Source organism: Rhinopithecus bieti, unplaced genomic scaffold (genome assembly GCF_001698545.2).
Source record: "Rhinopithecus bieti isolate Rb0 unplaced genomic scaffold, ASM169854v2 scaffold_32012, whole genome shotgun sequence".
In the NCBI taxonomy this organism is placed as follows: Eukaryota; Metazoa; Chordata; class Mammalia; order Primates; family Cercopithecidae; genus Rhinopithecus; species Rhinopithecus bieti.
This window is the reverse complement of record NW_016814432.1, coordinates 3,369,031-3,396,886: the sequence shown is the minus strand read 5'-3', so window position 1 is coordinate 3,396,886 and position 27,856 is coordinate 3,369,031. Positions and strand designations below refer to the sequence as shown.

At 43.5% G+C, this 27,856-nt stretch overlaps 1 protein-coding gene across 3 annotated transcripts in view; it reads right to left on the bottom strand.

The window, feature by feature from the left end:
• The window catches only part of GMDS (GDP-mannose 4,6-dehydratase), a 651,165-nt gene that overhangs the window by 120,422 nt on the left and 502,887 nt on the right, over positions 1 to 27,856 (bottom strand). For all 3 annotated transcript variants that reach the window (XM_017850337.1, XM_017850338.1, XM_017850339.1), the window contains one exon: positions 11,730 to 11,848. In XM_017850337.1, coding sequence (XP_017705826.1) covers positions 11,730 to 11,848 — 119 coding nt within the window. The remainder of the gene's footprint in view (positions 1 to 11,729; positions 11,849 to 27,856) is intronic.

The window sequence follows — 27,856 nt, the reverse complement described above, 5'->3', positions numbered from 1 at the left end:
GGGGGGGCGGCAACACACTCCTTGTAGCGATCATGAGTCAAGTTTGGGGCTATTAGACCTAAGTGTGGGGGGGCAACACACTCCTTATAGTGACCCAAATATCATAAAAGCGCTCAGGAATTATTCTGATTTATTTAATTAGGCTATTAATTAGGGTATGGAAGTAGGAAGCTGCAGGAGCTAAAGTTTAGTCAGCGCCACAAGGCAGGCCTGGAGGAAGCATTAGCTTCTGGATAAAGATGGTGGTTTTCACACACTTTTGCTCCTTCCCCAGAAACCTTTCAAAAAGGAATAAACTCACATGCGCTAAGAGGGCAGGAAAGAGATGTGAGAAACCAAATTCTGGAAGCTGGAAAGCAGATGGATGAGTGTTAAAGGACTTAGCAGAAGCCCTAGAAAAGTCTCCTAAACCAACAGTGGGAGAGCTGAGAATGGCCCCAATTTACACTTGCAGAAGTCTCCAAATGCTCAGGAAGTGAGGCCTGATTGCAAGTCTCTGTAGGCAGCAGTCTGGGGCTCCATCCCCTCCCCGATTCCGCACTGCTTGGCCGCTCACTGCCTCACCCTCCCTGAGGTAAGAGGTGGCTGGACTGAAGGCTATGGGCTCAGTGAAGAGTAGGTCACCACGCTGAAGACAGAGGAAATTAGGTGACTGTACGCATGGTGAATACTGAGATCCACCACCCAGCTCTCTGTGGGCTGGCAGTCAGGCCTGTTTCCTTCCAATGAGGACACTGGGGAGGCTCCTCTGGGCATCAGAGATTCTCCAACTAAAAGGCCTTATCAAGTCCTCTTATAATAAAATAGCCAACAAGCTCTAACTATGCTCTCAAAACTCACAAGTAGCTTTTTAGGCACCCGACTTTTAAAGAAGCAGAAAACCAAGTATTACGAGACAGGAAATATATAAGGAAAATCACATATATAAAAAATAGAAATCAAAACGAACAAACTGAAAAAAAAAGCAACTTGGAGGAAACAGAACAAGCAGGGGGAAGAGAATTAAAAACAAAATAAAACAAGAAAATCTCCACATATACCACCTTTAATATCCTCAGAGAGATCAGGAAAGATATCAAACAAACAAGAACAGGATACTACATAAAAAGAAACAATTTGAAACACAGGATTTTAGAAGTTGAAAACAAAAAACAGAAATTCATAACTCAAGAGAAGATTTCGAAGATACCTGAGAGTATCTTCTGGGAGTTGAAGAAATCTCCGAGAAAGTAGAGCAAAAATATGTAGATATGAAAGACCAGAAGAAGGAAGATAAGAACATTGGAGTGCCTCAGGGCAGTCAGTATAATAGGATTTCCAGAAAGAGAGTACAGACAAAATGGAGCAGAGCAAATAACTCTCTTAAAACAAATCAAGAATATTGATCAAAGCAGAGGCACATGCATTTCTACACCGAAAGGGTGTCCCCCTATAATGAATGGGTCTAGACCCACCTCAGATCAAGTTCCACACCACTGGGACCAAGAGAAGGTCTGAACCACTTTCCACAGGGGACAGACGGGACTGGGAGTCAGAACAGCTCTTGGTTTCCCATGGTGATACTGCAGATTAATAGGCAATGGAGTAACACCTTCAAAGTTCTGAAGAAAAATTATTTCCAATCTAGAAATATATACCAGCAATAGTGTTAATTTTGAGATTGGACCAAAGATATTTTCAGGTATATTTTGTCACAAAGTATTTGTTTCCCATGCATCCTTCTCAGGAAACTAATTATGATTTTGCTTTACCAAACCGAGTAGTCTTGAATAAGATGTCAGGAAACAGGGCTCAGTGTAGGATAGCAGCTAAGAGAGCCCCCAGAGGAGCATGAAGTGACACAGCAGGGTTTGACCTTCTGGCCAGTCCACATGGTCAGGTCAGAGGCTCCAGGGCTGCCTCAGGAAGATGTGACTGACAGCCCAACCAGGGGTTTGAGAGCCTAGAGAGGTGATTTGCACAGCTGGGGCAGAGTATGGGGTAAAGTCAGTGATAAGTACATAGAAAATGAACAGAACAGAGAAAGAAGGCATCTGTTAGCTCTACGGTAAACAAATGACAATTATACATAAAAGATAAAATAGGCCGGGCGCGGTGGTTCACACCTGTAATCCCAGCACTTTGGGAGGCCAAGGCGGGCAGATCACAAGGTCTGGAGTTCAAGACCATCCTGGCCAACATGATGAAACGCTGTCTCTACTAAAAATACAAAAAATGAGCCAGGCGTGGTGGCATGCGCCTGTAGTCCCAGCTACTTGGGAGGCTGAGGCAGAAGAATTGCTTGAAGCCGGGAGGCAGAGGTTGCAGTGAGCCCAGATCGGGCCATTGCATTCCAGCCTGGTGAGAGTGAGGCTCCGTCTCAAAAAAATAAAATAAAATAAAATAAATGTGGTTTACTGGAATGAATAGCATTCATCAGTCATGGTAATGTAACAGTAAATACTGACTTGACTCCAAAATTAAAATATAACAATTGAGTATTAAGAGAATGGAGGGATGGGTCAAGGGGAGAGAAAGAGAGCAAAACTCTTGTTTTGAATAAGAGGAGGCCAACAGATAAAGCCTAGAAGGGAAAAATCAGACACGACATGTTATTGGGAAACATGGAGATAAATGCCAAAGTAATTGTAACACAGTACAATAGAATTTCCAGAAACAAATATTTATCTTTAAATAAGACAGTGTACCGCAGCAGAACAACAAACATTTCTGTATGTTGGAGAGGGCCCACAGAGCACCCCAAACAGCAGAGCTCAGAACATTCCCTAGCAGATGGGCCTAGCCAGGGAAATGGGCAGGGAGGAAGCAGAGGGTAGGAGACAGCAGGGATTTGTGAGAACTCCCGTACATCGATTAGAGGACTAGGGTGCTGGGGTAACTGGACAAAAACATCTAATAAAGAAGGGAAAAAAGAATTATAAATGTGAGCTTTGTAAGTAGCAGAGTGTGAGTGACTAACCCCCACCCCGCAGGCCCCTCTACATTGCAGAGAAAGCGAGTCTGGAACGAAGAAGATGGGCCTCAGCACAGCCCAGCCTGAGCTCTGTCCCCGGAATGGGTATTCTGTCCCACTAGCTCCACTACAGATGCGGCACTTCCTTACAGGATTCATCTGTCACCCTGCTTCAGGATGGGGAGGGGCTGACGTCTTTGGCACCATCAACATTCCAGATCCCGCATCACCACAAAAGCCACTAACAGGGTGGGCAGGTGAAATCTGCAGAGAAGACGGAGCAGGCAACCCTGGGAAGAGGCAGGCCAAGGTGAAGGATGTGACCTCAGCAGCCCAGGGAGGAGGGCGGTCAGCACTGCCAAACTGTGATGATGGGCAGATGTCAGGAGGATGCAGGGACTCAAGCAGGGCCCTGGACACATCAGAGAAAGCTACTTGGATAGGGTGTCGGGAGCTGAGTGGATGGGGTGAGGCTGTGTGTGGAGGTGGCTCCTTGATGCCTTTTGGCAGAGCAGGAAAAGACAGAGACCAGGCAGTGACTAGAGGGACCCCAATTCTGAAGGGGCATCTGTAAAAGATGAGGGAGCCTCAAAAGAGGGCCAGAGGCCAGATGCAGTGGCTCACACCTGTAATCCCAGCACTTCGGGAAGCCGAAGCAGGCGGATCACTTGAGACCAGGAGCTTGAGACCAGCCAGGGCAACATGGTGAAACCATGTTAGGTCTCTAAATACAAAAATTAGCTGGACTTGCTAGTGTGCACCTGTTGTCCAACTACTTGGGAGGCAGAGGTGGGAGGATTGCTTGAACCTGGGAGGCAGAGGTTGCAGAGAGCTGAGATCGTGCTACTGCACTCCAGCCAGGGTGCCAGGGTGACAGAGTGAGACTGTCTTAAAAAAAAAAAAAAAGAGGGCCAGGGCTGAGTGCGGAGGCTGAGCGGCAGCCTGAACCTCTTGAGCAGGCAGAAGGGCTGAGGTCATAGGCCGGGAGGAGGCACTCTTCCAAGGGGCATCAGGGCGACCTGCTAGTGGGAAAGGGGAAGCGTGGGCAGGTGCCATTTTTATGCTTGGGGACCACTGTTTTAATCACAGACTCACTCTAACATTTAAAATACAGCACGAGTCTAAAGGGTGGACCCTGGATCTATGAGAACCTTAGCTGTGTAAGGCCTCTTGCATTGCTACTAAAATGGAGGCTGGTTAGCCTCCATCCATGCCTAGAATTCTTCCATTTTATTTATGATAATTATTCTAAGTAAGGGGCTTCTGGCAGTACTAAGCCCAGCTGTTATGCTGTAGTTAAGGAATAACCATCTACAACAAAAAATGTGAAATTTAAATCCATTATACAGCTGTTCATGTCGAAGGCACTTCTTAAGATTAACGCCTACATCTATTCTGTGATTTCTCTATCGTGGGGCCCTTATGAATGTTACTTGCTGAATTCATGCGCCAAGAGGCAGACGAGTAGCATCATCTGCAGTGTATAAGTGGAGGAACAGAAGTTTACAGGGCTGAACAATTTACAGATGGCACATGGGGAAGGGGTGCTGGAGCCAAGGCTGCCAAGCCAGGCTCCTGGGCTGCCCCACCCTGGTCCCAGACAGCACCCGTTTCACATGGTCTGACCTGAAAAGGTGTGGTACCCTCTCAAAAGGGCATAGCCATTTTTGTGGGGAGACCTCCTCAAACATTACTTTCAGTAAGAGTGGTCAACTAGTCAATACTTCCCTTGCTTTCTTCTTTTTAGCAGTAGGACTGAGAAATTACTTAATAGGGAGGCTCTCCTCTTAGTCTTTTCTTATGCTTCATCCCTAGGAAGTCAAACTAGGAAGATGAACTCAACGGAAAAAGCCTTGTGAGGTGGTGCCTGCTGAGGGTAGCTCAAGAGATCAAATAATAATATGATAATAAAAAGACAAGACCAGAGATGGCTCTCCCTGGCTGTGAAAATGACAGTGAAAGGGTATTCTGATACAGAGCTAGCATTTCAATGAGCCTCAGCATGTCCACGCTGCCTTGCACAGCTCATTAAATGTGCTCTAGCTGCCTGCTTCATTTATATTTACCCACCTGGGGCATATTAGCCACCCCCAGTGGATAAGGATGGAGCTTCTGCTGTGTGGGGGAAAGCAAAACTGACGGAGGCCTTCCTGCAGGGCCACAGTAAGTAGGCAGTGCCCAAACGACCAGTGCCCAAGCACCCCCAGAGTTGCAGCCACTGTTCTGGGCCATCTGCATCTGTATCTCTTTCACCTACACAACCGTGTCTATCCATCTCCCTTCCTCCCACCCCCACAAATCTTCAGCACGCACCCATTAGGTGCCAGCCAGTAAAGCTAAGCCAGTTGCTAAGGACACGGGTATGTGGAAGCCAGACACGTCTCTGTCTTTAAGGAGCCTGCAGTCTATGGCCACCACAGTCTTGTGAGGGAACGATGGCAGAGAGCCAGGGTGCTGTCAGAGCCAGGAGGTAGGCACCTAGCACAGACTAGGTGGAGGGAGGGTGTTGGTCAGAGGGAGGATGCCTAAGCTAAGACCTGAAGAATGAGTGGGAAGTGGCCAGGAGAAGCAGACGGAACTGTAGAAGCAGGCATCTGATGAGCCCAGTGTGGCCAGGCTGGTCCACCCTCGCTCGTCAGCTTGCCCAGCGCCCACACACAGTGCACTAGCTCCTGCCTCCATGCCTTTTCTCATGCCCTCCCACCCACCTGGAATGTCTTCCTCCTTCCTATCATCCATATCTCCCAGTCTGGACGAGGACCAGCTTACATCTAACTTTCTGCAGACATAACTCCAATCAAGATTGTGAGGCTATTACTTCAGGATTGATAGAATAAATTTGCAGAATGTCTTCATATTTGCATAGATATTTGTAAATAATGTGTTCTTATTAACTGACACCCAATTAGAGTCTGTATTTCTCCAGGGTTAGGAAATCTCTTTCAGTTCTCTTTGATGATGAGTTTGGCATTGAGAGGAAATTAGATGAGCAAATAACACATGTGTAGAGCATCTGAGAGGTGTGAGGTGCTGTGGCAGCTGTTTACATACTCATGAAGGCAGCAGCTATTTTGAGGATCTAACAGACCTTTAGTTAAGAATGAAAATGGGCCCGCAACCTAGTGAATTGCATCAACTGCCTATGAAATGGAATGAGGGTTGCCTCAGACCCACAGCCCAGCATGACATCAGGGCTCAAATTAGATCTTGCAGGTGCCAAGAACTCAAAAGTCTCTTGCTCCAACAAAGGCACACATCACCTTATGTTGTAGTATTTTGTTTTTTAAGGGTTAAAAATCTAAGCATCTTAGAAGTTCAGAAATATAAATGATAGTAGGATTCACATTTCCAGGGGGGAAGTAGAGAGACAGAGAAGAAAGCAAGAGGAAAAAGAGAAGGAGACCTCATTTAAATGGTTACTTGAAGCTTATATGAAAAGTCCAACCTCTTTATGATGACTAAACATAATGTGAATACTCTTGAAGGCGTGAGTCCCTTTAGAGTCTCTCCAGAAAGTGCTCATAGTACTCCACGCGGGTTTTCTCAGCATGACTGCTGTTTCTAGCTCTAATGGGGATTTTGAGTGATGATGAATGAAGATGAGTTATATTTCCATCACTCAGTGTCACAGATTTTACTCAACCTGGTCACAGCATGGACATCAAAGGAAGCTTCGGCAAGCTGCTGAGGTGGGAGTTAAATCTATCTCAGGGATCACCGGTGGCTGGTCTAAACACAGCGCATTGAAAGGTTAGGGGAGAATACAGACCTGCAGCGAGTTTCCTTCTCCTGACTTTGCCCCTACATAGAACCTTCGAAGTACGGCTCCTCACATGAGAGTTCTGTTCATCACCAACAACTGACCGAGTGGGGGCATGTGCTCTCCCACAGTGAGTCTGACAGTCCCAGGCTCTGCACATTCCCGAGGAATGCCTTATAGCAGCTACCCTGGCCGCAGGGATGCTCCATCCACCCCCCGAACCTGCAGCCAGGCCTTTCTTCTCAGGCGTTGTCTTCAAGATCGGCCTCCAGAGGCTTCAGCTCAGAACCCAGGTCCAGAAATCCCATCCATCAGGAGACAGTGTCAAATGAAGGGAGCGATGTGCATGAGCACAAACCAGCCTGTTACCTCTGCCAGGAGGATGTTAGAAATGGGTTTCTTCTCTGATGTCTAACAATGTTGCCCTTGTTACTTTTACTGAAAATGTAAATTCAGTACCACAGACTACAATAACAATTTCTATGTCTGAAACATGACCCACCCCCCCCCACAACAACAAGTGGCAGATGTTGGTTCTCACCTGGTTGTAGGGCACTCTTACAACTCTCTTCTCCAAATTTAACAAGATTAATGACAGGAAATTAGACAAGACAAGTATTTGCCTGTTTGGGGTTTCCTACTATCATTTTAATTGTAGGAGAAAAGTGTTTCCTTTTCACACTACGTACTTAGTGGTAAGTTGATGCGAAAGGAAAAACAAAACACAGCACTAAAAAGAGCCGCAACAATGCAATATGCTCCACACACACACTCGCACACACCACACACACACTCGCACACACCACACACACACACTCGCACACACACACTGATGCTCTTAGAAGAAAGCAGTTGTCATAAGGCTGCCTTTCTCAATACAAATGACTGCATAAGAATTTAAAACGTTACCTTACATTTTATCAGGACTGCAAGTGGTACTGATCTGCTTCCCTGGATATCTTCTACCAACCCAAACTCAAATTAATGTGCTATTTTCTAATAAATGCAAAACAAAAATTATTCAGATTACTCAAGTGATGTCAAAGGCTTCAAGAAGAAATATCTGTGTCGATTCTAAATATACAGATGGCAACACGTGTCAAGCCTTTTCGGTGAACACTACAACAGATAAATTTTAAAACCGATAGCAAAAATGGGAAGAGACAGGAGATCTTAGAAGAGCAAAAGTGAGAATGTTCCAGATATTGAGTGGTGTGTCTGATATGGTATAGCCTCATGTGATATGAGACAAGCACACAAAGCACAACAGGTAGAACTATGAGTGAGCAGAAAGCTTCCTAGCTTAATTAACGGCAATGCTAATGAAACTAGAGACTTTGGCTCTCCTTCACCCTCTACATCTGGCTGTTCACCAAATCCTGGCGATTCTGACTCAAATCAATCGCTCCTCTCCCTCTCCACGTTCTCGGCTGAATGCAGGTCATCCTCATCCTTAGCTGGACAGCTCCAACAGGCCTCTAGGGAGGAAGCATGGTGGTTTCCCTCAAGCCGTCCCCACCATGTGAGAGGGAATAATGCTAACCATGAAATCTGCAGAAATCAGGATGACTGCATTTCCGGGAGGACTTACTGGATAAACTGGCTTTTGGGATGTCCACCTGTGCTGGATTAAGTATTTACAGAGCACCCTCAGCTGTTGAGAGCACTAAGGATAACCTGGGAATGAGCCGATGCCCACAGGCATGAAGACCTGGGTCTGTGTTCACTGCAAATATCCTATCACAAAGTTTTTTTTGACAGCATATGAACAAGAAGGATAAAAAGTGCATATAAAGAAAAGAGGGGCGTCTTGGGTCACAAAATACTCATTTCAGATCCTGGTTCTGCTACTCCCACGCTATGTGACCTGGGGAGAGCACTGAACTGCACTGTGCCTCAGTTTCCTTCTCAGTGCAATAGTGCCCCAGCCCTGGAAATTAAACAGAGTAGGGATGCGGCTCCTGGCTCGCCCTAGCCACTCCCTGTGTGCCGCGGTGAGCATGGGCTGTCTCTGTCTGCCTTGGACCACATTCTGCTGTTCTTCTGCAATAGTGTCCTGCTGTAGGGGAAGACCCTGCTCCCCTGCATGCAAACAGTGGGCTGTCAGTGGGGCTGCTCATCCCAGGATCCTCACACCCTGAAAACAGGCAGAGGCCTGGGATCCAGTCCCACACTGGCCACAGCGACAGGTCCAGGGATAACTGCAGGACCCGCACAGGGCCAGCCACGGTCCTTCCTCGGGAGTTTTCTAAGTGGATTGTTCTTAAAGGTTCCATTCCTCTTTGACTGTGTGAGGCTGTGAACCAGACAGGCAGTCTAGACTGCCCTCTGCCCTGGGGAGCAGCTGAGGGATGCAGGCAACACCCAGGATCACTGGAGCCAAGCAGCAGAGGGGCCCTGAAGGAGCACCAGGAACCTGAGGCCGCTCTGAGTTCAGTTTCAGGTCCTGAAAAACAAAAGAACTCTGACTGCTGGAAAAGTCCATTCACTTTTCTCCCTTTCCTAGTATATTACTAAATACTTTCAGTATGCTTAAGCCTTTGCTTTATTAGCATAGATACTTCACACATTTAAAAAATAATTCATGTGTATCATCCTTTGCAACTTTTGGAGCATAACAGGACACTCCTAATAATAAAATGTCATGTTTGATTCCTATAGAGAACACAAACAAAAGAGCACACAGATTTTAAAGAATAAGATGTTATGCTTACATCTTATTTTTCTCATTAAACTTGTTTAATCTGTGTTATTCATACATACAATATAAATTTGTTAAACTATATTTGAGAGTTATTTTAAAAAAGTAATTAATGAGAGTGGCAGATACTAATTTCTGCTAAACTACACATTTTAATTAAAATTTTTGGGCTGGGTGTGGTGGCTCATGCCTGTAATCCCAACACTTTGGGAGGCCGAGGTGGGTGGATCACTTGAGGTCAGGAGTTTGAGACGAGCCTGGCCAATATAGTAAAACCCCGTCTCTACTAAAAATACAAAAATTAGATGGGCGTGGTGGTGCACGCCTGTAATCCCAGCTACTTGGGAGGCCGAGGCAGCAGAATCACTGGAACCCAGGAGGCGGAGGTTGTAGTGAGCCAAGATCACGCCACTGCACTCCAGCCTGGTGACAGAGTGGGAGACTCTGTCTCTTAAAAAAAAAAAAAAGGGAGGGTTACTTAGAAGCAACATAAACTGTATATTTGAAAGGCACAAAAAAACCTCAGTCCCAAACATAATCAATCCAACAATGCATTTTTAAGTCCACAAAAGAATAAGGCCATTTTTTTGGAAAAATGAGGTATCTTCTTTAAAAAATAAAACAGAAGGCCAGGAGAATAAACATGACCAAATTACACTTCAAATATTATTTTATATCTTCTTGCTTCTTATCTTTATGCTGTTTTCCAATTCCCCATGTTGTACGTAAAATTTGAAGAAGATCTTATCTTTGCTTTCTCATTTTTAATTTTCTATAATTAATGTCACTAGTTTCCCGCACAAAGTTTTTATGCAAAACAAATTTATTTAACTTTTGGCCATGAATTGTCAGTATTTTTTCATAAAATTGGAAGCATACTGAAACAAAATGTTCACAAAATAATTGGGCAGTATCTCTTTTTTCTGAGTGTTCTTATTTTTGTTTTCAAAATTTTAATTGACACATTATAATTGCGCACATTTATGGGGTACATTTTGATATTCTGATACATGCATATGTTGTATAATGATCCAGTCAGGGTAGTTAGTGTATCTATCAGCTCATGCACATGTTTCTTTCTGGTGACAACATTAAAAATTCTCTCTTCTAGCTGCTTTGACATATACAATAGGTATTGTTAACCTTAGTCACCCTACTGTACAATAGAATACCAGAACTTACTTCTCCTATCTTATAGTTACTTTGTACCCATTTACCACCCTCTCCCCAGCCTCTTTCCACCCCTCCCTTCCTCAGTTTTTGGTAAGCACTGCTCTACTCTCTGTTTCTCTATCATCTTTCTTTAGATTTCACAGGAGTGATATCACTCAGTATTTGTCATTCTGTGTCTGGCTTATTTCACTTAACATCATGTCCTCTAGATTCATCCATGTTGTCACAAATGACAGGATTTTGGCTGGGCATGGTGGCTCACGCCTGTAATCCTAGCACTTTGGGAGGCCAAGGCAGGCGGATCACCTGAGGTCAGGAGTTCAAGACTAGCCTGGTCAACGCGGTGAAACCCCATCCCTACTAAGAATACAAAAATTAGCTGGGCATGGTGGCACATTCCTGTAATCCCAGCTACTTGGGAGGCGGAGGCTGCAGTGAGCCAAGATCGCACCACTGCACTCTAGCCTGAGTGACAGAGCAAGACTCTGTCTCCAAAAAAAAAAAAAAAAAAAAAAAAGGTGTTTATATTGCAATAAAAAATTTCAAACTTAAAAAACAAAAATAAAATAATATTTACAAATAAATGAAATCAAAAGCATCTTTTTTTTTTTTTCGAGACAGAGTCTTGCTCTGTCACCCAGGCTGGAGTGCAATGGCACAATCTCAGCTCACTGCAACCTCTGCCTCCCGGGTTCAAGCGATTCTCCTGCCTCAGCCTCCTGAGTAGCTGGAATAACAGGTGCATGCCACTACGACTGGCTAATTTTTGTATTTTTAGTAGGGACAGGGTTTCACCATGTTGGTCAGGCTGGTCTTGAACTCCTGACCTCATGATCTTCCCACCTCGGCTTCCCAAAGTGCTGGGATTACAGGCATGAACCACCACGCGTGGCCAAAAGCATCTTAAAAGAAAGATGAAAGAAATTTGGAAAAACTTGATTTAGATGCTGAGCAACATTTGACAAATAACACAAGTAGGGTTGGATGCAGAGCAGAGCAAAGGCCCCGCTCCACACGGAAACTTTCTGTATTGCTCTTCAGGAGATTGAAGGGGGAAGACGACAGCTAGAACCGAGGCTTCAGCAAGCTCAGGTGCGTACCTGCCCGAGAGCTAGCAGCAGCCATTTCTCAGGTATACTTACACAATGGTTTTTCCAATGTGCATGAATGATTTCTCCACAAATTCCCGGACACTATGGACCTCCCCAGTAGCTATGACGAAGTCCTCCGGCTCATCATTCTGCAACATCAACCACATAGCCTAGAGGGAAAGAGAGGCGAGTTCATTTTGGAGTCACACTGAGTGGCCACACGGTTTTCCAGCGCACATAATCAGATAAGGACATGGACCGTTGGAACATGAGCATGAATTTCATACCATATTCTAACCACAACAGCAATGGCTCCCAACTTTTACTGAGCATCAGAATAATATGAGGAACATCGTGGTGTGGATGCCAGGGCTGCAGCCACAGCAGGGTGGGCTCAGAGGCCTGGAGATTGTTTCTCAGAATCTTTAGCCTTAACATCACAGGTGATTCTCATGTTGCAGGTCCTCAGACCACAACGTAGAGGAATGTGATGTGAAGCAGTGTCTATAGCAAATAACCTTTTTATAGTATCATTTACAAAAAGAACAGTTCTTGTTTTTTTTTTTTTTTTTTTGAGACGGAGTCTCCCTCTGTTGTCCAAGCTGGAGTGCAGTGGTGCCATCTCAGCTCACTGCAAGCTCCGCCTTCCGGGTTCACGCCATTCTCCTGCTTCAGCCTCCTGAGTAGCTGGGACTACAGGCACCTACCACCACACCCAGGTAATTTTTTGTATTTTTAGTAAATATGGTGTTTCACTGTGTTAGCCAGGAGGGTCTCGATCTCCTGACCTTGTGATCCGTCCGCCTCGGCCTCCCAAAGTGCTGGGATTACAGGCATGAGCCACCGCACCTGGCCAAAAGGAACAGTTCTAAAAGCACGAATTTTTCTTCATATCATAGATAGCAGGCAAGGAGAAAACCATTTAAAGATAGATGTTTGTCTCCAAAGGTAGAACCTAATTTTTGAATAATAAAGTTGAGAATGTACTAGTCACAAAACAAAATAAGTACAAATCATTAATGGAAAAACAACCACGTAATGGAGAGTACTACTGTCATAAAAAAGTTGTCTGAGAGGCAATGAAAACATTTATGCCAGAGTTAATGGGTTCATAAGGCAGCATTTCAAGGCCAGGTGCTCAACTTCCACATCAAAATGGATGTCTATACAGGTACACTTTCTCAGCAGGAGCCAGGAGTCTGGTGGGTGAAATGCCCCTGCATATCCAAGATACAGACTGGTGGCACCAGCACAGCCCGGCTCCCCTTGGTTAGCTTTTATCAACAGCAGATAGACCCGGAGATCCTGTACCTCGCAATTACACCTTAAAGATTTTTTTTTAAACACAGATAGAAGATGCAGTTTAAAAAAAAATTAAGCGTAGCAGGAATCCAACAGGAATACGTCTCTTCAAAAAAGGTTGAAACAAAAAAGAAAAAAAAATCGGTCTCTATTTTTTCATCACTTCCACCCAATTCTCAAAATAAAATAGGTAAAAACAATAAGGACTTAATTATAACACAGCTTCCAATGATACATGCATTGAACTCTTGTTCTAGCATTTAAACAAAACTGCTTTGGTTTGTGTCTCCCTAAGATGTTTCTTGATAAGCTGAAAACAAGAAGTTGCTAAAATCAATGAGCCAGCCTATTTTCTCTTAGAAAATGCCACCAAAAAAGTTTAATTTCCTTTTATTCATTTGAATTTGTGGAAACCTTCTAAAAAATAAAACTTAAAATAATTTCTCCTTTACCTGAAGTTATTTCCTGTGTATGTTTTTGTATTTGTGGTCTATTACAAGATTGTTTTAAATCATATGGAAGACAAGATTTTGGGCTATTTTACATGCCTTGGAGATGTGGCATGCTGGTTGGGACAATGGTAATGGTTTCAAGTCAGTGATATTCTATAAAGTAATTGACAGATGAAATTATCTTGGCAAGAAGACATTTTTGTTCACATTAATGAAATACCTGCAATTTCATTTTGCCTTAAGAAATCATGGTTGGTGAACTGAGCCACAACACTTTTTAAATGTTATACTACCACCACCACTACTACTAATAAAGCATGAGCTTTTAAAAGGCATGAAATACAAGTTGTTCACTGTTTTGGGATAGTCCATGCAAGCAGATGGAGTCTACAAATGGCTTGGTAGCTCCCTGAACGCTGTTAAACACTGGGGGCTGAGGAGAGCAATGGGATCTGAAATGCAGCCCAGGCGCAGCACTGTCTGTCAAGAAGTTCCCCAAGGTGTCTTTTTGAAAGGGGCACCAAGGCCTGTGTGCATGAGCAGAGGCCTAGTGAGCAGCTGCTCCTCGTAGGCCTGTGCCTGCAAGCGAAATTCCCGCGGCCTGGAACGCCCTGTCTCCTCATCTGTCTGGGAATGCCGACCGCTCTCTAGGTCCTGGACCAGGGTCCCAAGTCTGGCCATTGGCATGAATTCCAGTGCACACAGTATGGTGGCTTCCCTGGGATCGGGCCTGCCCTTTGGCCCCCTTCCCAACTAAGCTGCGCCTCCCACTTCACCCAAGTGGGCGCGCGAGCGTACCCGTGGACACACACAGGCACACATGCACACACAACACACAGAAACTTATTTTGACTTTTGCCAAAATACCTTCAGAATTTTTAGGAAAAATTAAATTATGCTTATGGCTAGAATTTCTATCTGAACATTCTTCTGCTGGATTAGACATAAGGGGGTAAATACACTTAAATGTGTTTGACTCAAATTTCCATTCTAAAAATAACATTTCAAATAGGTCTTTCAGGACCACTCAGCTTATTTTATTTCTTTAGAAACAGTTCGCTGTGTTAGAATGGTCTCAAAAAAGTCCTATTTTTAGTCATGTGAAAGAAGGCAAGGGCTTGCTAAAAATGTAAGGAGAAAATATGACTGTTGGTTAATGGTGGATCACTTTAAACACCGGCCCGGGTCCCCTGGTGCTTGTTTTGTTCCCGGCAGGAATCAGGGGATCAGTCAGGGCCTCTCCTTTTACTAGAGCGAGAGCCAAGAATCTGCTCTTTTCTTCTCCATCAGACTATCTGTGGCCTTTGACCTATCAATTTCTAGGCATTTCCTCTAAAGTTCATATTGTACCAGACTCCAGTCTGGGAATGAGAAGAGAAAGGATATACAACTCCAGATTTATTTGTTATTACTGAATAGTTTACTGGTTTCAACAGAGGGATAGGGCTTTGTTTAAATTTCCACTGAGCATAATTAATGGTTATTGACTGGTAAATGAAGAACAGGTGACACTCGGATTAGAAGATAAATGATCCTGTGTTCTGGTGTGATAATGGGTTAGTAATTCACCACAAAGCCGAGGCTGAGTGCGTCCCGTTGTAATGCTAGACCATGTCCAGGAGACAAAGGCCCCTGTGTGAGAAGGATGCAGCCATCCGCCTCCTTATACAGCTGCACACGTTGATGTGCTCCATTTATTCTCTGATGGATGGCACAACTGAGGCAAAAGTTCACCCGTTCTCACCTTCCTGTTCATATGCTGGACCACATGACCCATGACATGGCCAGGCCACACTCTGTGAGCAAATCGCCACCCAGCTTTGGCTTCTGACTAGAGAAACAGCGTTGAGGTTATATGGTTTAGAGGTCAGTCTTCTCTCTTTGTCTCTCAAGGAATGAAGAAGGAAAAAGACAGTCTGCCTGCATTCCTCTGGTGTCCTTTGAGGATGTGACTGACTTGTCCACTTCCTCAAACACTTATTTACTTTCAGTCCTGACCTGATTACCAGTGCACATGAAAAAAGTCTCCTGTTTTTTAATCCATCTCACGGAGAGGAAAGCAAATCAGTTAAGGAATGTGCCAGGGCTTCAGATTCTTTAACATAAAAATGTCCCTTAATTGCCAAAAAAACAGTGCAGTTTTCAAATCATGTCTTGCATTCACTTTGCTTTTAAGCAAATGAAGTTTAAGGGAAATCTGACTCCATACCACTGACTTTTGATGGCCAAGTCAAGACGGGTATAAATATTACTTAAATTTGGACATGTACTATTTTGTTAACTATATAATCTATCTGTTCTACAAATCCAATTTGGAGAGGTCAAAATAAAACTTTAATTTTATTTATTTATTTATTTAGACAGAATCTCGCTCTGTCGCCTAGGCAGGAATGCAGTGGCACAATTTCAGCTCACTGCAACCTCCACCTCCAGGGTTCAAGCAGCTCTCCTGCTTCAGACTCCCGAGTAGCTGGGATTACAGGTGCGCACCACCACACCCGGCTAATTTTTGTATTTTTAGTAGAGACGGGGTTTCGCCATGTTGGTCAGGCTGGTCTTGAACTCCTGACCTTGTGATCTGCCAGCCTCGGCCTCCCAAAGTGCTGGGATTACAGGAGTGAACCACCGCTCCCTGCCTATAAAACTTTAATTTTAAAATGTCAAATAAAAATACCCCTCTCTCCCAGTATCCCATTTGGTAATTTGAGGGGTGGATGCGGAAGTGGTTTGGGAGGCTCAGGAAGGCCGCTCGTCTCGGGAAGCTGCCAGCTCCAGTGGCTGTTCAGAGCTGGACCAATGAAGGAGAACACTCAAAGTGCGTCACCACAGCCGACTGACTACACCTGATTCCATGCATGCCTTCTGTTGTGGGATGTGTGTTTGTCTTAAAAATTTGGATTCTACAACTGCTTCCACCTCAGCGTTAACCTCCAGTTCAGTATCCAAGACACAAATACTTATTAACTGAGCTGGCATCCATGAATAACAAGATTTGTTAACGAAGGTTATGTTTAACTATGTCTATGTGACTGATGCTTTTTCACCCTGGTGCTTTTGTGCTTTACGTGCTACCGTCACAGAAATCTTAAAACCACCCACACACACAGACACACACACACGCACGCACACAGACACACACAATTATGTATGTATACGCATTTCAGGAGAGAATATGTATGAAATAACTCTAATAAAAATCATGGAAATTTGAACAAATGGAAATTAAATTTCCAGAGAAAGGATGCCCAGTGTGAACCCATTCATATGCATTTCATCTCTAAACATTTAGTAGCTGTTTTCATGATGGCAGCCTGGTATTTAGTTTGAGTCAGGACCTCCAGTAGTTTTGTGGTCAGACGGGCCTTATTCTTTGTGGAATCCACATCGGTAGGTCTTAGGTCTTTGGGTTAGTTTTAATTAATAAAACTATACTAATAAAAACAAACAGTGTAAAACCAAAGTCTGGCCTCATGGCTATCTCTATGTCTATTTTCTTCCTGGGCCAAAACGCTGTGTCACATGGATTCCTTAGATTAAGGGACTTCTAGACATTTTAAAGACATGATGTTACTGAACAGAAAAAAAAAAAAAGATAATAAATTAATAAAAGGACCAAAAATAAAAGAACACAACCCAGAAAGCCATATAGCTCTTGCTTTTTTCTTTGCTAACATATCATTCTATATTGACACCATATGTACTGAAAGAAAGAGGCAATGTCAGACTTCGTTTTGCCCTCTATCTTTTAACGCTAGCCAGGAATACACAGCTACAAACTTCATGTTGGGGTTAATGTTTCTCTTCCCTAGAAACAATATAAAATTGAACAGCTCCTAGTCTTGTGTTTATCATTCTGAATCAGTTTTCTAGGATATTATCTGTTCTTTCAATTTGCAGATTCTAGTTATATATTTATTTCTTCTATTTATCTTTGAATATATCTTATCTCTTCTATTCCATTTCATTTTCATGTACACCAATTATGCATATGTTATATCTCTTTCGTTCTATCTTTTACATCCATCACCTCCGAGCTAATGATGTTTGCGTTTCGTTTCATATTCATTTATATGATTTCCTCCGGCCTGCTCACCTGATTGTTTTTGTAAAATTTACTTTATATTTTGTTGCTAATATGGTTTCAATTTCTGTAAGGGTTTTTTTCTCTTTCATACTTTTCCTGTTTACTACCAGCTTGCTTTTTATCTTTCTGTGACTTTATTTAAGCTAGGAGACAGACAACTTTTTTCTTACAAAGCCAGATAGTACGTATTTTAGGTTTGTGAACCATATTGTCTCTGTTTCTCTGCTGTTGTAGCACAAAACAGCAACGGACAAAATGGAATCAAGTGGGTATGACTGTGTTCCAATAAAACAGTTACAAGGCCCATGGACTATAATTTGCCCACCTTTGCTTTCAGCAAACTTAACAAAAACATGTTGCCTGTAATTTCTTTGACTCTACGGAGAACAACTACCCAAGCTCCAGCTGCTTATTTTTTGAATGACGCCCCTTATGATATGCACCGTGCATCTGTTTTGCTTATGTTCCTTTTCTTCTTCTTGCACTCCCTTCCCCACTCACACTCAAGCGTAGATTCTGGGGTAGTGCCTTTCTACTTATTATACTTGAACAAGGCTGGCTGTTTGCTGAAGAATCTCGGGAGGGGAACACGAAAGTACACTGAGGACAGCCTGCAGCTTTAATTCAGGCTTCTCTCAAAGCTCTCCCACCAACTTCATTGCATGCTTTGCCCCAGGACATGGCTGCCACAATTTCTCAAGATTTTGCTGGTTAGTGTGATTAGTGGAAAGGAGCACATGAATTGTAGGGCTGCCCTAGTGCTATCTGGCGATGTTTGCTTGCACTCTGCCTTCACCCCAGATCACAATCTGCAGTGTTCCTTGGCTAGGAGGCTAGAAGGCTATGCCAGTGACAATAAAATTGGCTTCTGGCTAGATGTGGTGGCTCACACCTGCAATCTTAGCACTTTGGAAGGCTGAGGCAGGCAGATATCTTGAGGTGAGGAGTTTAAGACCAGCCTGGCCAACATGGCAAAACTCCATCTCTACTAAAAATACAAAACTTAGCTGGGCATGTTGGGAGGGGGGGCACCTGTAATCCCAGCCACCTCGGAGGCTGAGGCACAAGAATCACTTGAACCCCAGAGGCGGAGGTGGCAGTGAGCTGAGATCGTGCCACTGCACTCCAGCATGGGCGACAGAGACTTTATCTCAAAAAAAAAAAAAAAAAATTAAACATTAAAAAACAGAAATTGTCTTTTCCTTCAGCGACACCTTCTTGCCATTGTGTAGTGTACAAGTGGGTATCTATGAGGATATTTTCCACTTCTTTCTAATAGGTAATATTATTTTATGGGTTTTTTAGGACTGAAATTATTTTGCGCAGAATTCATAGCCTGTGTGTATAGTTCCTAACATCTGCTCTAAATTTTCTTCAAATTTCATGGTATCTGTCTCAAATACTTTTTCATTTCTTTGTAGACAGGGTCTTACTCTGTCACCTAGGCTGTAGTGCCGTGGCATGATCGTAGCTCACTGCAGCCGCGAACTCCTGGACTCAAGTGATCCTCCAGCTTCAGCCTTCCAAGTAGCTGGGACTACAGGCATGCAACACCACACTTGGCTAATGTTTTTTATTTTTAAATACAAAATAGTAAAATGTATGTATGGGCTACATTGCTCCTGGCCTCAAGAAATCTTCCTGCCTTGGCCTCGCAAAGTGCTGGGACTAAAGGAGTGAGCTACCAGCCTCAACTTATTAATACCTCATATTTCAAGTTGTGTCCGATTTCATTGTTATAATGAAGAAGAAGTTTTCTCTTAGCTTTATTTTATTATTTTTCTTGATTTCAGAGGGTTTCAAAAAAAGGAGTGCTGAATGAAAATGCCCTTATATTCAGTCATTTAAAAATGTATTTCTTGAAGATGGCTGAATAGGAACAGCTCCGGTCTGGAGTTTCCAGCAAGATCAACGCAGAAAGTGGGTGATTTCTGCATTTCCAACTGAGGTACCTGGCTCCTCTCACTGGGACTGGTTAGACAGTGGCTGCAGCCCACAGAGGGTGAGCCGAAGCAGGGTAGGGTGTTCTCTCATCTGGGAAGCACAAGGGGTTGGGGAACTCCATCTCCTAGCCAAGGGGAACTTTGAGGGATTGTGCCACGGGGAACAGTGGATTCTGGCCCAGATACTACGCTTTTCCCATGGTCTTTGCAACCCACGGACCAGGAGATTCCTTTGGGTGCCTATACCACCAGGGCCCTGGGTTTCAAGCAAAAAACTGGGCAGACACTGAGCTAGCTGCAGGAGTTTTTTTTTTCATACCCTAGTGGCACCTGGAACACCAGTGGGAAAGCACCATTCACTCCCCTGGAAAGAGGGCTGAAGCCAGGGAGCCAAGTGGTCTAGCTCAGCAGATCCCACCCCCACAGTGCCCAGCAAGCTAAGATCCACTGGCTCGAAATTCTGGCTGCCAGCACAGCAGTAGGAACTCGACCTGGGACACCGGACCTTGGTAGGGGAAGGGGCACTGCCATGACTGAGGCTTGAGTAGGCGGTTTTCCCCTCACCGTGTAAACAAAGCCACCAGGAAGTCTGAATGGGGCGGAGCCCACCACAGCCTGGCATAGCTGCTGCGGCCAGACTGCCTCACTAGATCCCTCCTCTCTGGGCAGAGCATTTCTGAAAGAAAGGCAGCAACCCTAGTCACGAGCTTATAGATAAAACTCCCATCTCCCTGGGACAGAGCACCTGGGGAAAGGGGAGGCTGTGGGCGCAGCTTCAGTAGACTTAAAATGTTCCTGCCTGCTGGCTCTGAAGAGAGCAGTGGATCTGCCAGCACAACGCTCGAGCTCTGCTAAGGGACAGACTGCCTCCTCAAGTGGGTCCCTGACCCCTGTGCCTCCTGACTGGGAGACACCTCCCAGCAGGAGTGGACAGACACCTCACACAGGAGAGCTCCGGCTGGCATCTGGCTGGTGCCCCTCTGGGACGAAGCTCCCAGAGGAAAGAACAGGCAGCAATCTTTGCTGTTCTGCAGCCTCCGCTGGTGATACCAAAACAAACAGGGTCTGGAGTGGACCTCCAGCAAACTCCAGCAGACCTGCAGCAGAGGGGCCTGTTTTTTCATTTGTTTGTTTATTTGAGATGGAGTCTTGCCCTGTTGCCAGGATGGAGTGCAGTGGCGCGATCTCAGCTCACTATAACCTCTGCCTCCCAGGTTCAAGCAATTCTCCTGCCTCAGACTCCCGAGTAGTTGGGATTAAGGTGCATGCCATCACACACAGCTAATTTTTGTAGTTTTAGTAGAGGTGGGGTTTCACTATATTGGCCAGGATGGTCTTGATCTCCTAACTTCATGATCCACCTGCCTTGGCCTCCCAAAGTGTTGGGATTATAGGCGTGACCACCCACGCCCAGTCGGGACTGACTGTTAGAAGGAAAACTAACAGAAAGGAGTAGCATCAACATCAACAAAAAGGATGTCCACACAAAAACTCCACCCAAAGGTCACCAACATCAAAGATCAAAGACAGATAACTCCATGAAGACGAAGAAAACCAGTGCAAAAGGCTGAAAATGTCCAAAACCAGAATGCCTCTTTTCCTCCGAAGGATCACAACTCCTCACCAGCAAGGGAACAAAACTGGATGGAGAATGAGTTTGACAAATTGACAGAAGTAGGTTTCAGAAGGCAGGTCATAAGCTCTTCCGAGCTAAAGGAGCATGCTCTAACCCAATGCAAGGAAGCTAAGAACCTTGAGAAAATGTTAGATGAACTGCTAACTGGAATATCCAGTTTAGAGAAGAACATAAATGACCTGATGGAGCTGAAAAACACAGCACGAGAACTTTGTGAATCATATGCAAGTATCAATAGCCGAATCAATCAAGTGGAAGAAAGAATATAAGAGACTGAAGATCAACTTAATGAAATAAAAGCGTGAAGACAAGATTAGAGAAAAAGAATGAAAAGGAACGAACAAAGCCTTCAAGAAATACGGGACTATGTGAAAAGACCAAACCTAACTTTGATTGGTGTACCTGAAAGTGACAGGGAGAATGGAACCAAGTTGGAAAACACTCTTCAGGATATTATCCAGGAGAACTTCCCCAATCTAGCAAGACAGGCAAACATTCAAATTCAGGAAATAAAGAGACCACCACAAAGATTCTCCTCAAGAAGAGCAAACCCAAGACACATAATTGTCAGATTCACCAAGGTTGAAATGAAGGAAAGAATGCTAAGGGCAGCCAGAGAGAAAGGTCAGGTTACCCACAAAGGGAAGCCCATCAGACTACCAACGGATCTCTCGGCAGAAACCCTACAAGCCAGAAGAGAGTGGGAGAGATTCAACATTCTTAAAGAAAAGAATTTTCAACTCAGAATTCCTTATCCAGCCAAACTAAGCTTCAAAAGTGAAGGAGAAATAAAATCCTTTCCAGACAAGCAAACGCTGAGAGATTTTGTCACCACCCGGCCTGCCCTACAAGAGCTCCTGAAGGAAGCACTAAATATAGAAAGGAAAAACTGGTACCATCCACTGCAAAAACACGCCAAATTGTAAAGACCGTCAACATTGTGAAGAAACTGCATCAACGAATGGCCAAAATAACCAGCTAGCATCACAATTACAGGATTAAATTTACACATAACAATAGTAACCTTAAATGTAAATGGGCTTAATGCCCCAATTAAAACTCACAGACTGGCAAATTGGATAAAGAGTCAGACCCATAGGTGTGCTGTATTCAGGAGACCCATCTCATGTGCAAAGACACACATGGGCTCAAAATAAAGGGATGGAGGAAGATTGATGAAGCCAATGGAAAGCAAAAAAGAAAAAAAACAACCAGGGATTGCAACCCTAGTCTCTGATAAAAAAGATTTTAAACCAATGAAGATCAAAAGAGACAAAGAAGGTCATTACATAATGGTAAAGGGATCAATGCAACAGGAAGAGCTGACTATCCTAAATATATATGCACCCAATACAGGAGCACCCAGATTCATAAAGCAAGTTCTTAGAGACCTACAAAGAGACTTAGACTCCCACACAATAATAGTGGGAGACTTAACACCCCACTGTCAATATTAGATCATTGAGACAGAAAATTTACAAGGATATTTAGGACTTGAACTTAGCTCTGGACCAAGCAGATCTAATAGACAGCTACAGAACTCTCCACCGCAAATCAAGAGAATATAATTTATTCTCAGGACCACACTGCACTTATTCTAAAACTGACCACATAATTGGAAGTAAACACTCCTCAGCAAATGCAAAAGAATGGAAATATAACAAACAGTCTCTTAGACCACAGTGCAATCAAATTAGAACTCAGGATTAAGAAACCCACTCAAAACTGCATAAATACATGGAAACTGAACAACCTGCTCCTGAATGACTACTGGGTAAATAACAAAATTAGGGCAGAACTCAGTAAGTTATTTGAAACCAATAAGAACAAGGATACAACGTACTAGAATCTCTGGGACACAGCTAAAGCAGTGTTTAGAGGGCAATTTATAGCACTAAATGCCCACAGGAGAAAGCAGAAAAGATCTAAAATCAACACCCTAACATCACAATTAAAAGCACTAGAGAAGTAAGAGCAAACAAATTCAAAGGCTAGCAGAAGACAAGAACTAACTAAGATTAGAGCAGAACTGAAGGAGATTAGAGACATGGAAAAACCTTCAAAAAATCAATGAATGTAGGAGCTGGTTTTTTGAAAAGATTAACAAAATAAGTAGACTGCTAGTCAGAATAAAGAAGGAAACAGAGAAGAATCAAATAGACACAAAATAAAATGATAAAGCAGACATCACCACTGATCCCACAGAAATACAAACTACCATCAGAGAATACTATAAACANAAAAAAAAAAAAAAAAATCAACACCCCTTCATGCTAAAAACTCTCAATAGACTAGGTGCTGACTGAACGTATCTCAAAATAATAACAGCCAATTATGACAAACCCAGAGCCAATACCATACTGAATGAGCAAAAGCTGGAAGCATTCCCTTTGAAAACTGGCACAAGACAAGGATGCCCTCTCTCACCACTTCTATTCAACATAGTGTTGGAAGCTCTGGCCAGGGCAATCAGGCAAGAGAAAGAAATAAAGAGTATTCGAACAGGAAGAGAGTAAGTCAAATTGTCTCTGTTTGCAGATGACATGATTGTATATTTAGAAAACCCCATTGTCTCAGCCCAAAATCTCCTTAAGCTGATAAGCAACTTTGCAAAGTCTCAGGATACAAAATCAATGTGCAAAAATCACAAGCATTCCTATACACCAATAATAGACAAACAGTCAAATCATAAGTGAACTCCCATTCACAATTGCTACTAAGAGAATAAAATACTTAGGAATACAACTTACAAGAGATGTGAGGGACCTCTTCAAGGAGAACTACAAACCACTGCTCAAGGAAATAAGAGAGGACACAAAGAAATGGAAAAACTTTCCATGATCATGGATAGGAAAAATCAATATCGTGAAAATGGACATACCGCCCAAGGTAACTTGTAGATTCAATGCTATCCTCATCAAGCTGCCATTGACTTTTCATAGAATTAGAAAAAACTACTTTAAATTTCATATGGAACCAAAAAAGAGCCTGTATAGCCAAGACAATCCTCAGCAAAAAGAACAAAGCTAGAGGCATCACATTACCTGACTTCAAACTAAACTGCAAGACTACCGTACCCAAAACAGCATGGTACTAGTACCAAAACAAATATATAGACCAATGGAACAGAACAGAGGTCTCAGAATTAACACCACACATCTATAGCTGTCTGATCTTTGACAACCTGACAAAAACAAGCAATGGGGAAAGGGTTCCCTATTCAATAAATGGTGTTGAAAAACTGGCTAGCCATACGCAGAAAACTGAAACTGGACCCCTTTCTTATGCCTTATACAAAAGTTAACTCAAGACGGATTAAAGACTTAAGTGAGCCCTAAAACAATAAAAAACCTAGAAGAAAACCTAGGCAATACCATTCAGGACATAGGCATGGGCAAAGACTTCATGACTAAAACACCAAAAACAACGGAAACAAAAGCCATAATTGACAAATGGGATCTCATTAAACTAAAGAGTTTCTGCACAGCAAAAGAAACTATCATCAGAGTAAACAGACAACCTACAGAATGGGAGAAAAATTTTGCAATCTATCCATCTGGCAAAGGGCTAATATCCAGAATCTATAAGGAACTTAAACAAATGTACAAGAAAACAACAACCCCATCAAAAACTGGGTGAAGGATATGAACAGACATTTCTCAAAAGAAGACATTTATGTGGCCAACAAACATATGAAAAAAACCTCATCATCACTGGTCTTTAGAGAAATGCAAATAAGAACCACAATGAGATACCATCTCACGCGAGTTATAATGATGATCATTAAAAAGTCAGGAAACAAAAGATGCTGGAGAGGATGTGGAGAAATAGGAACGCTTTTACACTGGTGGTGGGAGTGTAAATTAGTTCAACAATTGTGGAAGACAGTGTGGCAATTCCTCAAAGATCTGGAACCAGAAATACCATTTGACCCAGCCATCCCATTACTGGGTACATACCCAAAGGATTATAAATCATCCTATTATAAAGACACATGACCATGAATGTTTATTACAGCACTATTCACAATAGCAAAGACTTGGAACCAACCCAAATGCCCATCAGTTATAGACTGCATAAAGAAAATGTGGCACATACACACCATGGAATACTATGCACCCATAAAAAAGGATGAGTTCATACCCTTTGCAGGAAAATGGATGAAGCTGGAAACCATCATTCTCAGCAAACTAACACAAGAATAGAAAACCAAACACCACATGTTCTTACTCATAAGTGGAAGCTGAACGATGAGAACACATGGACACAGGGAGGGGAACGTCACACACCGGGACCTGTCAGTGGGTGCGGGGCTAGGGGAGGGAGAGCATTAGGAGAAATACCTAATGTAGATGACGGGTTGCTGGGTGCAGCAAACCACCCTGGCACATGTATACCTATGAAACAAACCTGCACGTTCTGCACATGTATCCCAGAACTTAAAGGATAATTAAAAAAAAAAAAAAAGTTATTTCTCCATATATCCATTTTTAAAGCATGACATCTGAAAAGAGAAGAACCAAACCTGTATAACTTGCTGGATACAGTGTGCAGCATCATACATTCTGAATGAGCACAGAAAGAATTACCATAAACACTATATACCCCAATTATGTGACCATGTAAATAATCTATGAAAGAACCTTAATGAAAAATACACATATAAATAAAGGCTGTTTCACTGTCTGCTGATGCTTAACAAGCCATCCCAAAGCTTCACGGCTGCAGCTTCTTGTTCTTTTTTTTTTTTTTTTCTGAGATGGAGTTTCGCTTTTGTCTCCCTGGCTGGAGTACAATGGCGCGATCTCGGCTCACTGCAACCTCCGCCTCCTGGGTTCAAGCGATTCTCCTGCCTCAGCCTCCTGAGTAGCTGGAATTACAGGCACCCACCACCACGCCCAGCTAATTTTGTTTTTTTTTTTTTTTTTTTTTTTTTAGTGGAGAGAGGCTTTCACCATGTTGGTCAGGCTGGTCTTGAACTCCTGACGTCAGGTGATCCGCCTGACTCGGCCTCCCAAGGTGCTGGGATCACAGGCATGAGCCACCATGCCCGGCTGGCTACAGCCTTTTGATTGTTTGCGATTCAGTGTGCAGGAACTCAAGAGGGTTCAGAAGACACAGTTTCTCTCTGCTCCCGGTGGTGATGGCTACGGGGGTCTGACTGGGCCAGTGGGGCCAGGATGGCCTCCCTCACAGGTCTGGTGCTGGGTACTGGATGCACCCCAGTTCTCCTCCACGTGGTCATTCTCCAGCTAAGCGTTCTAAGATAAGCATTCTGTCATTGTTCATTAGTCTAGTTGATGCTTCTTTACTTGGTGGCTGCTTCCAAGGTGGCAAAACAAAAGCCACAAAGCATCCTAAGGCCTTGGCCTGGAAGCTATCCAGTTCACTTCCTCCACACACACTGGCTACAGATCAGCCCAAATTCACACAAAGAGGAAACAGACTCTCCCCCTTATGGGAGGGGTGGTAGAGTCACACTGCAAAAGGGCATGCAGGATGGGAGGGGTTACTGTAGCCATCTCTAGAAAAAAATCTACCACAAAGAGCTATGATAACTGTGACATTAGGGCTGTGATAACTCTAATGTCAGCTGATTGTTTCAGTACAGCAATGAAGTTATTCTTCTTGTCTCTAATATAAACATTGCTTCAGCTTGCAGTTTTTATGTCAGCTCCATCTATCTTTAACATTGTGCAGCGATAGGTTTAAATGAGGGCAAAAATAACTCACAACACACACACCTGGGATATGGAAGCTCACTTTCAGGTCACCCTAATCTAACGAATGCTCTGACTGGCCCTAACACCACTACAGTCGCAACATACTTCCCAGAAGTGGTTGTTTCCTGGAGCGTGCCAAGCCACCTACTTCAGCCAGGTGTTTCCAATTATCTTCTATCACTCGGATACCTGGGTAAGCCATTCTAGAATTAGTTCCTGGTCCAGTAGGAACAACATAAGAGCTCTAGGCATGCAGGAGGAAGTTTCTCTACACTCATGACCAGCTGATCCTCCATCTTCATGCTCTTGGCTCCTGACTGTGCTACCTCAATCTATTCCTGGGAAGCCATTATGACCTTTCTATGACCTTATTCTTTAAGCTAGTCATCCTGACCACCTGATTCTGCCTCTTGGTCCAACTCTGACTTTGGGAATTTAACCCTGAACTGATTCTACGCCCACTAGAATACCTAGAATAGGTCCTAAGATCATCACAGGTCTCTTGGTTCAAGTGTTGACAATCACCGTTACCAGCAAATATCAACTTATGGACGTCATAGTGCGTGCATTAAGGTGGGTGTAGACAGGGCTTGAAGGATTAGTCTAAAACAGCACTGCCCAATAGAAATATAATGTGAGCCACACGCAATAATGAAATTTTCTATCAGTTGCATTGAAAAAGTAAAAAGAAAAGGTGAAGCTACTTTTGATGTTTTATTTAATCGAATACATTCAGTATGTTACCATTTCAATACAAAATATGATTGAGATATTTCACATTCCTTTTCTATGTACCAAGACTTTGAAGTCTAGCCTGTCTTTTGTCCTCACAGGGCATCTCAATTCAGAAGAGGCACAATTTGAGTGCTCAGCAGACACACAGGGCTGTGGCTACCACGCTGGGCTGTGTGGGGCTACAGAGCCAGCCTTATGTTCAAGAGGGAGAGTGAACCTTGCTATGTGACACCCTACCCTAATCCTGTTTGCTCATCCTGCTAAGACACTCTGCCGGGGCTTCTTGGAGAAGGCCTCTTATTT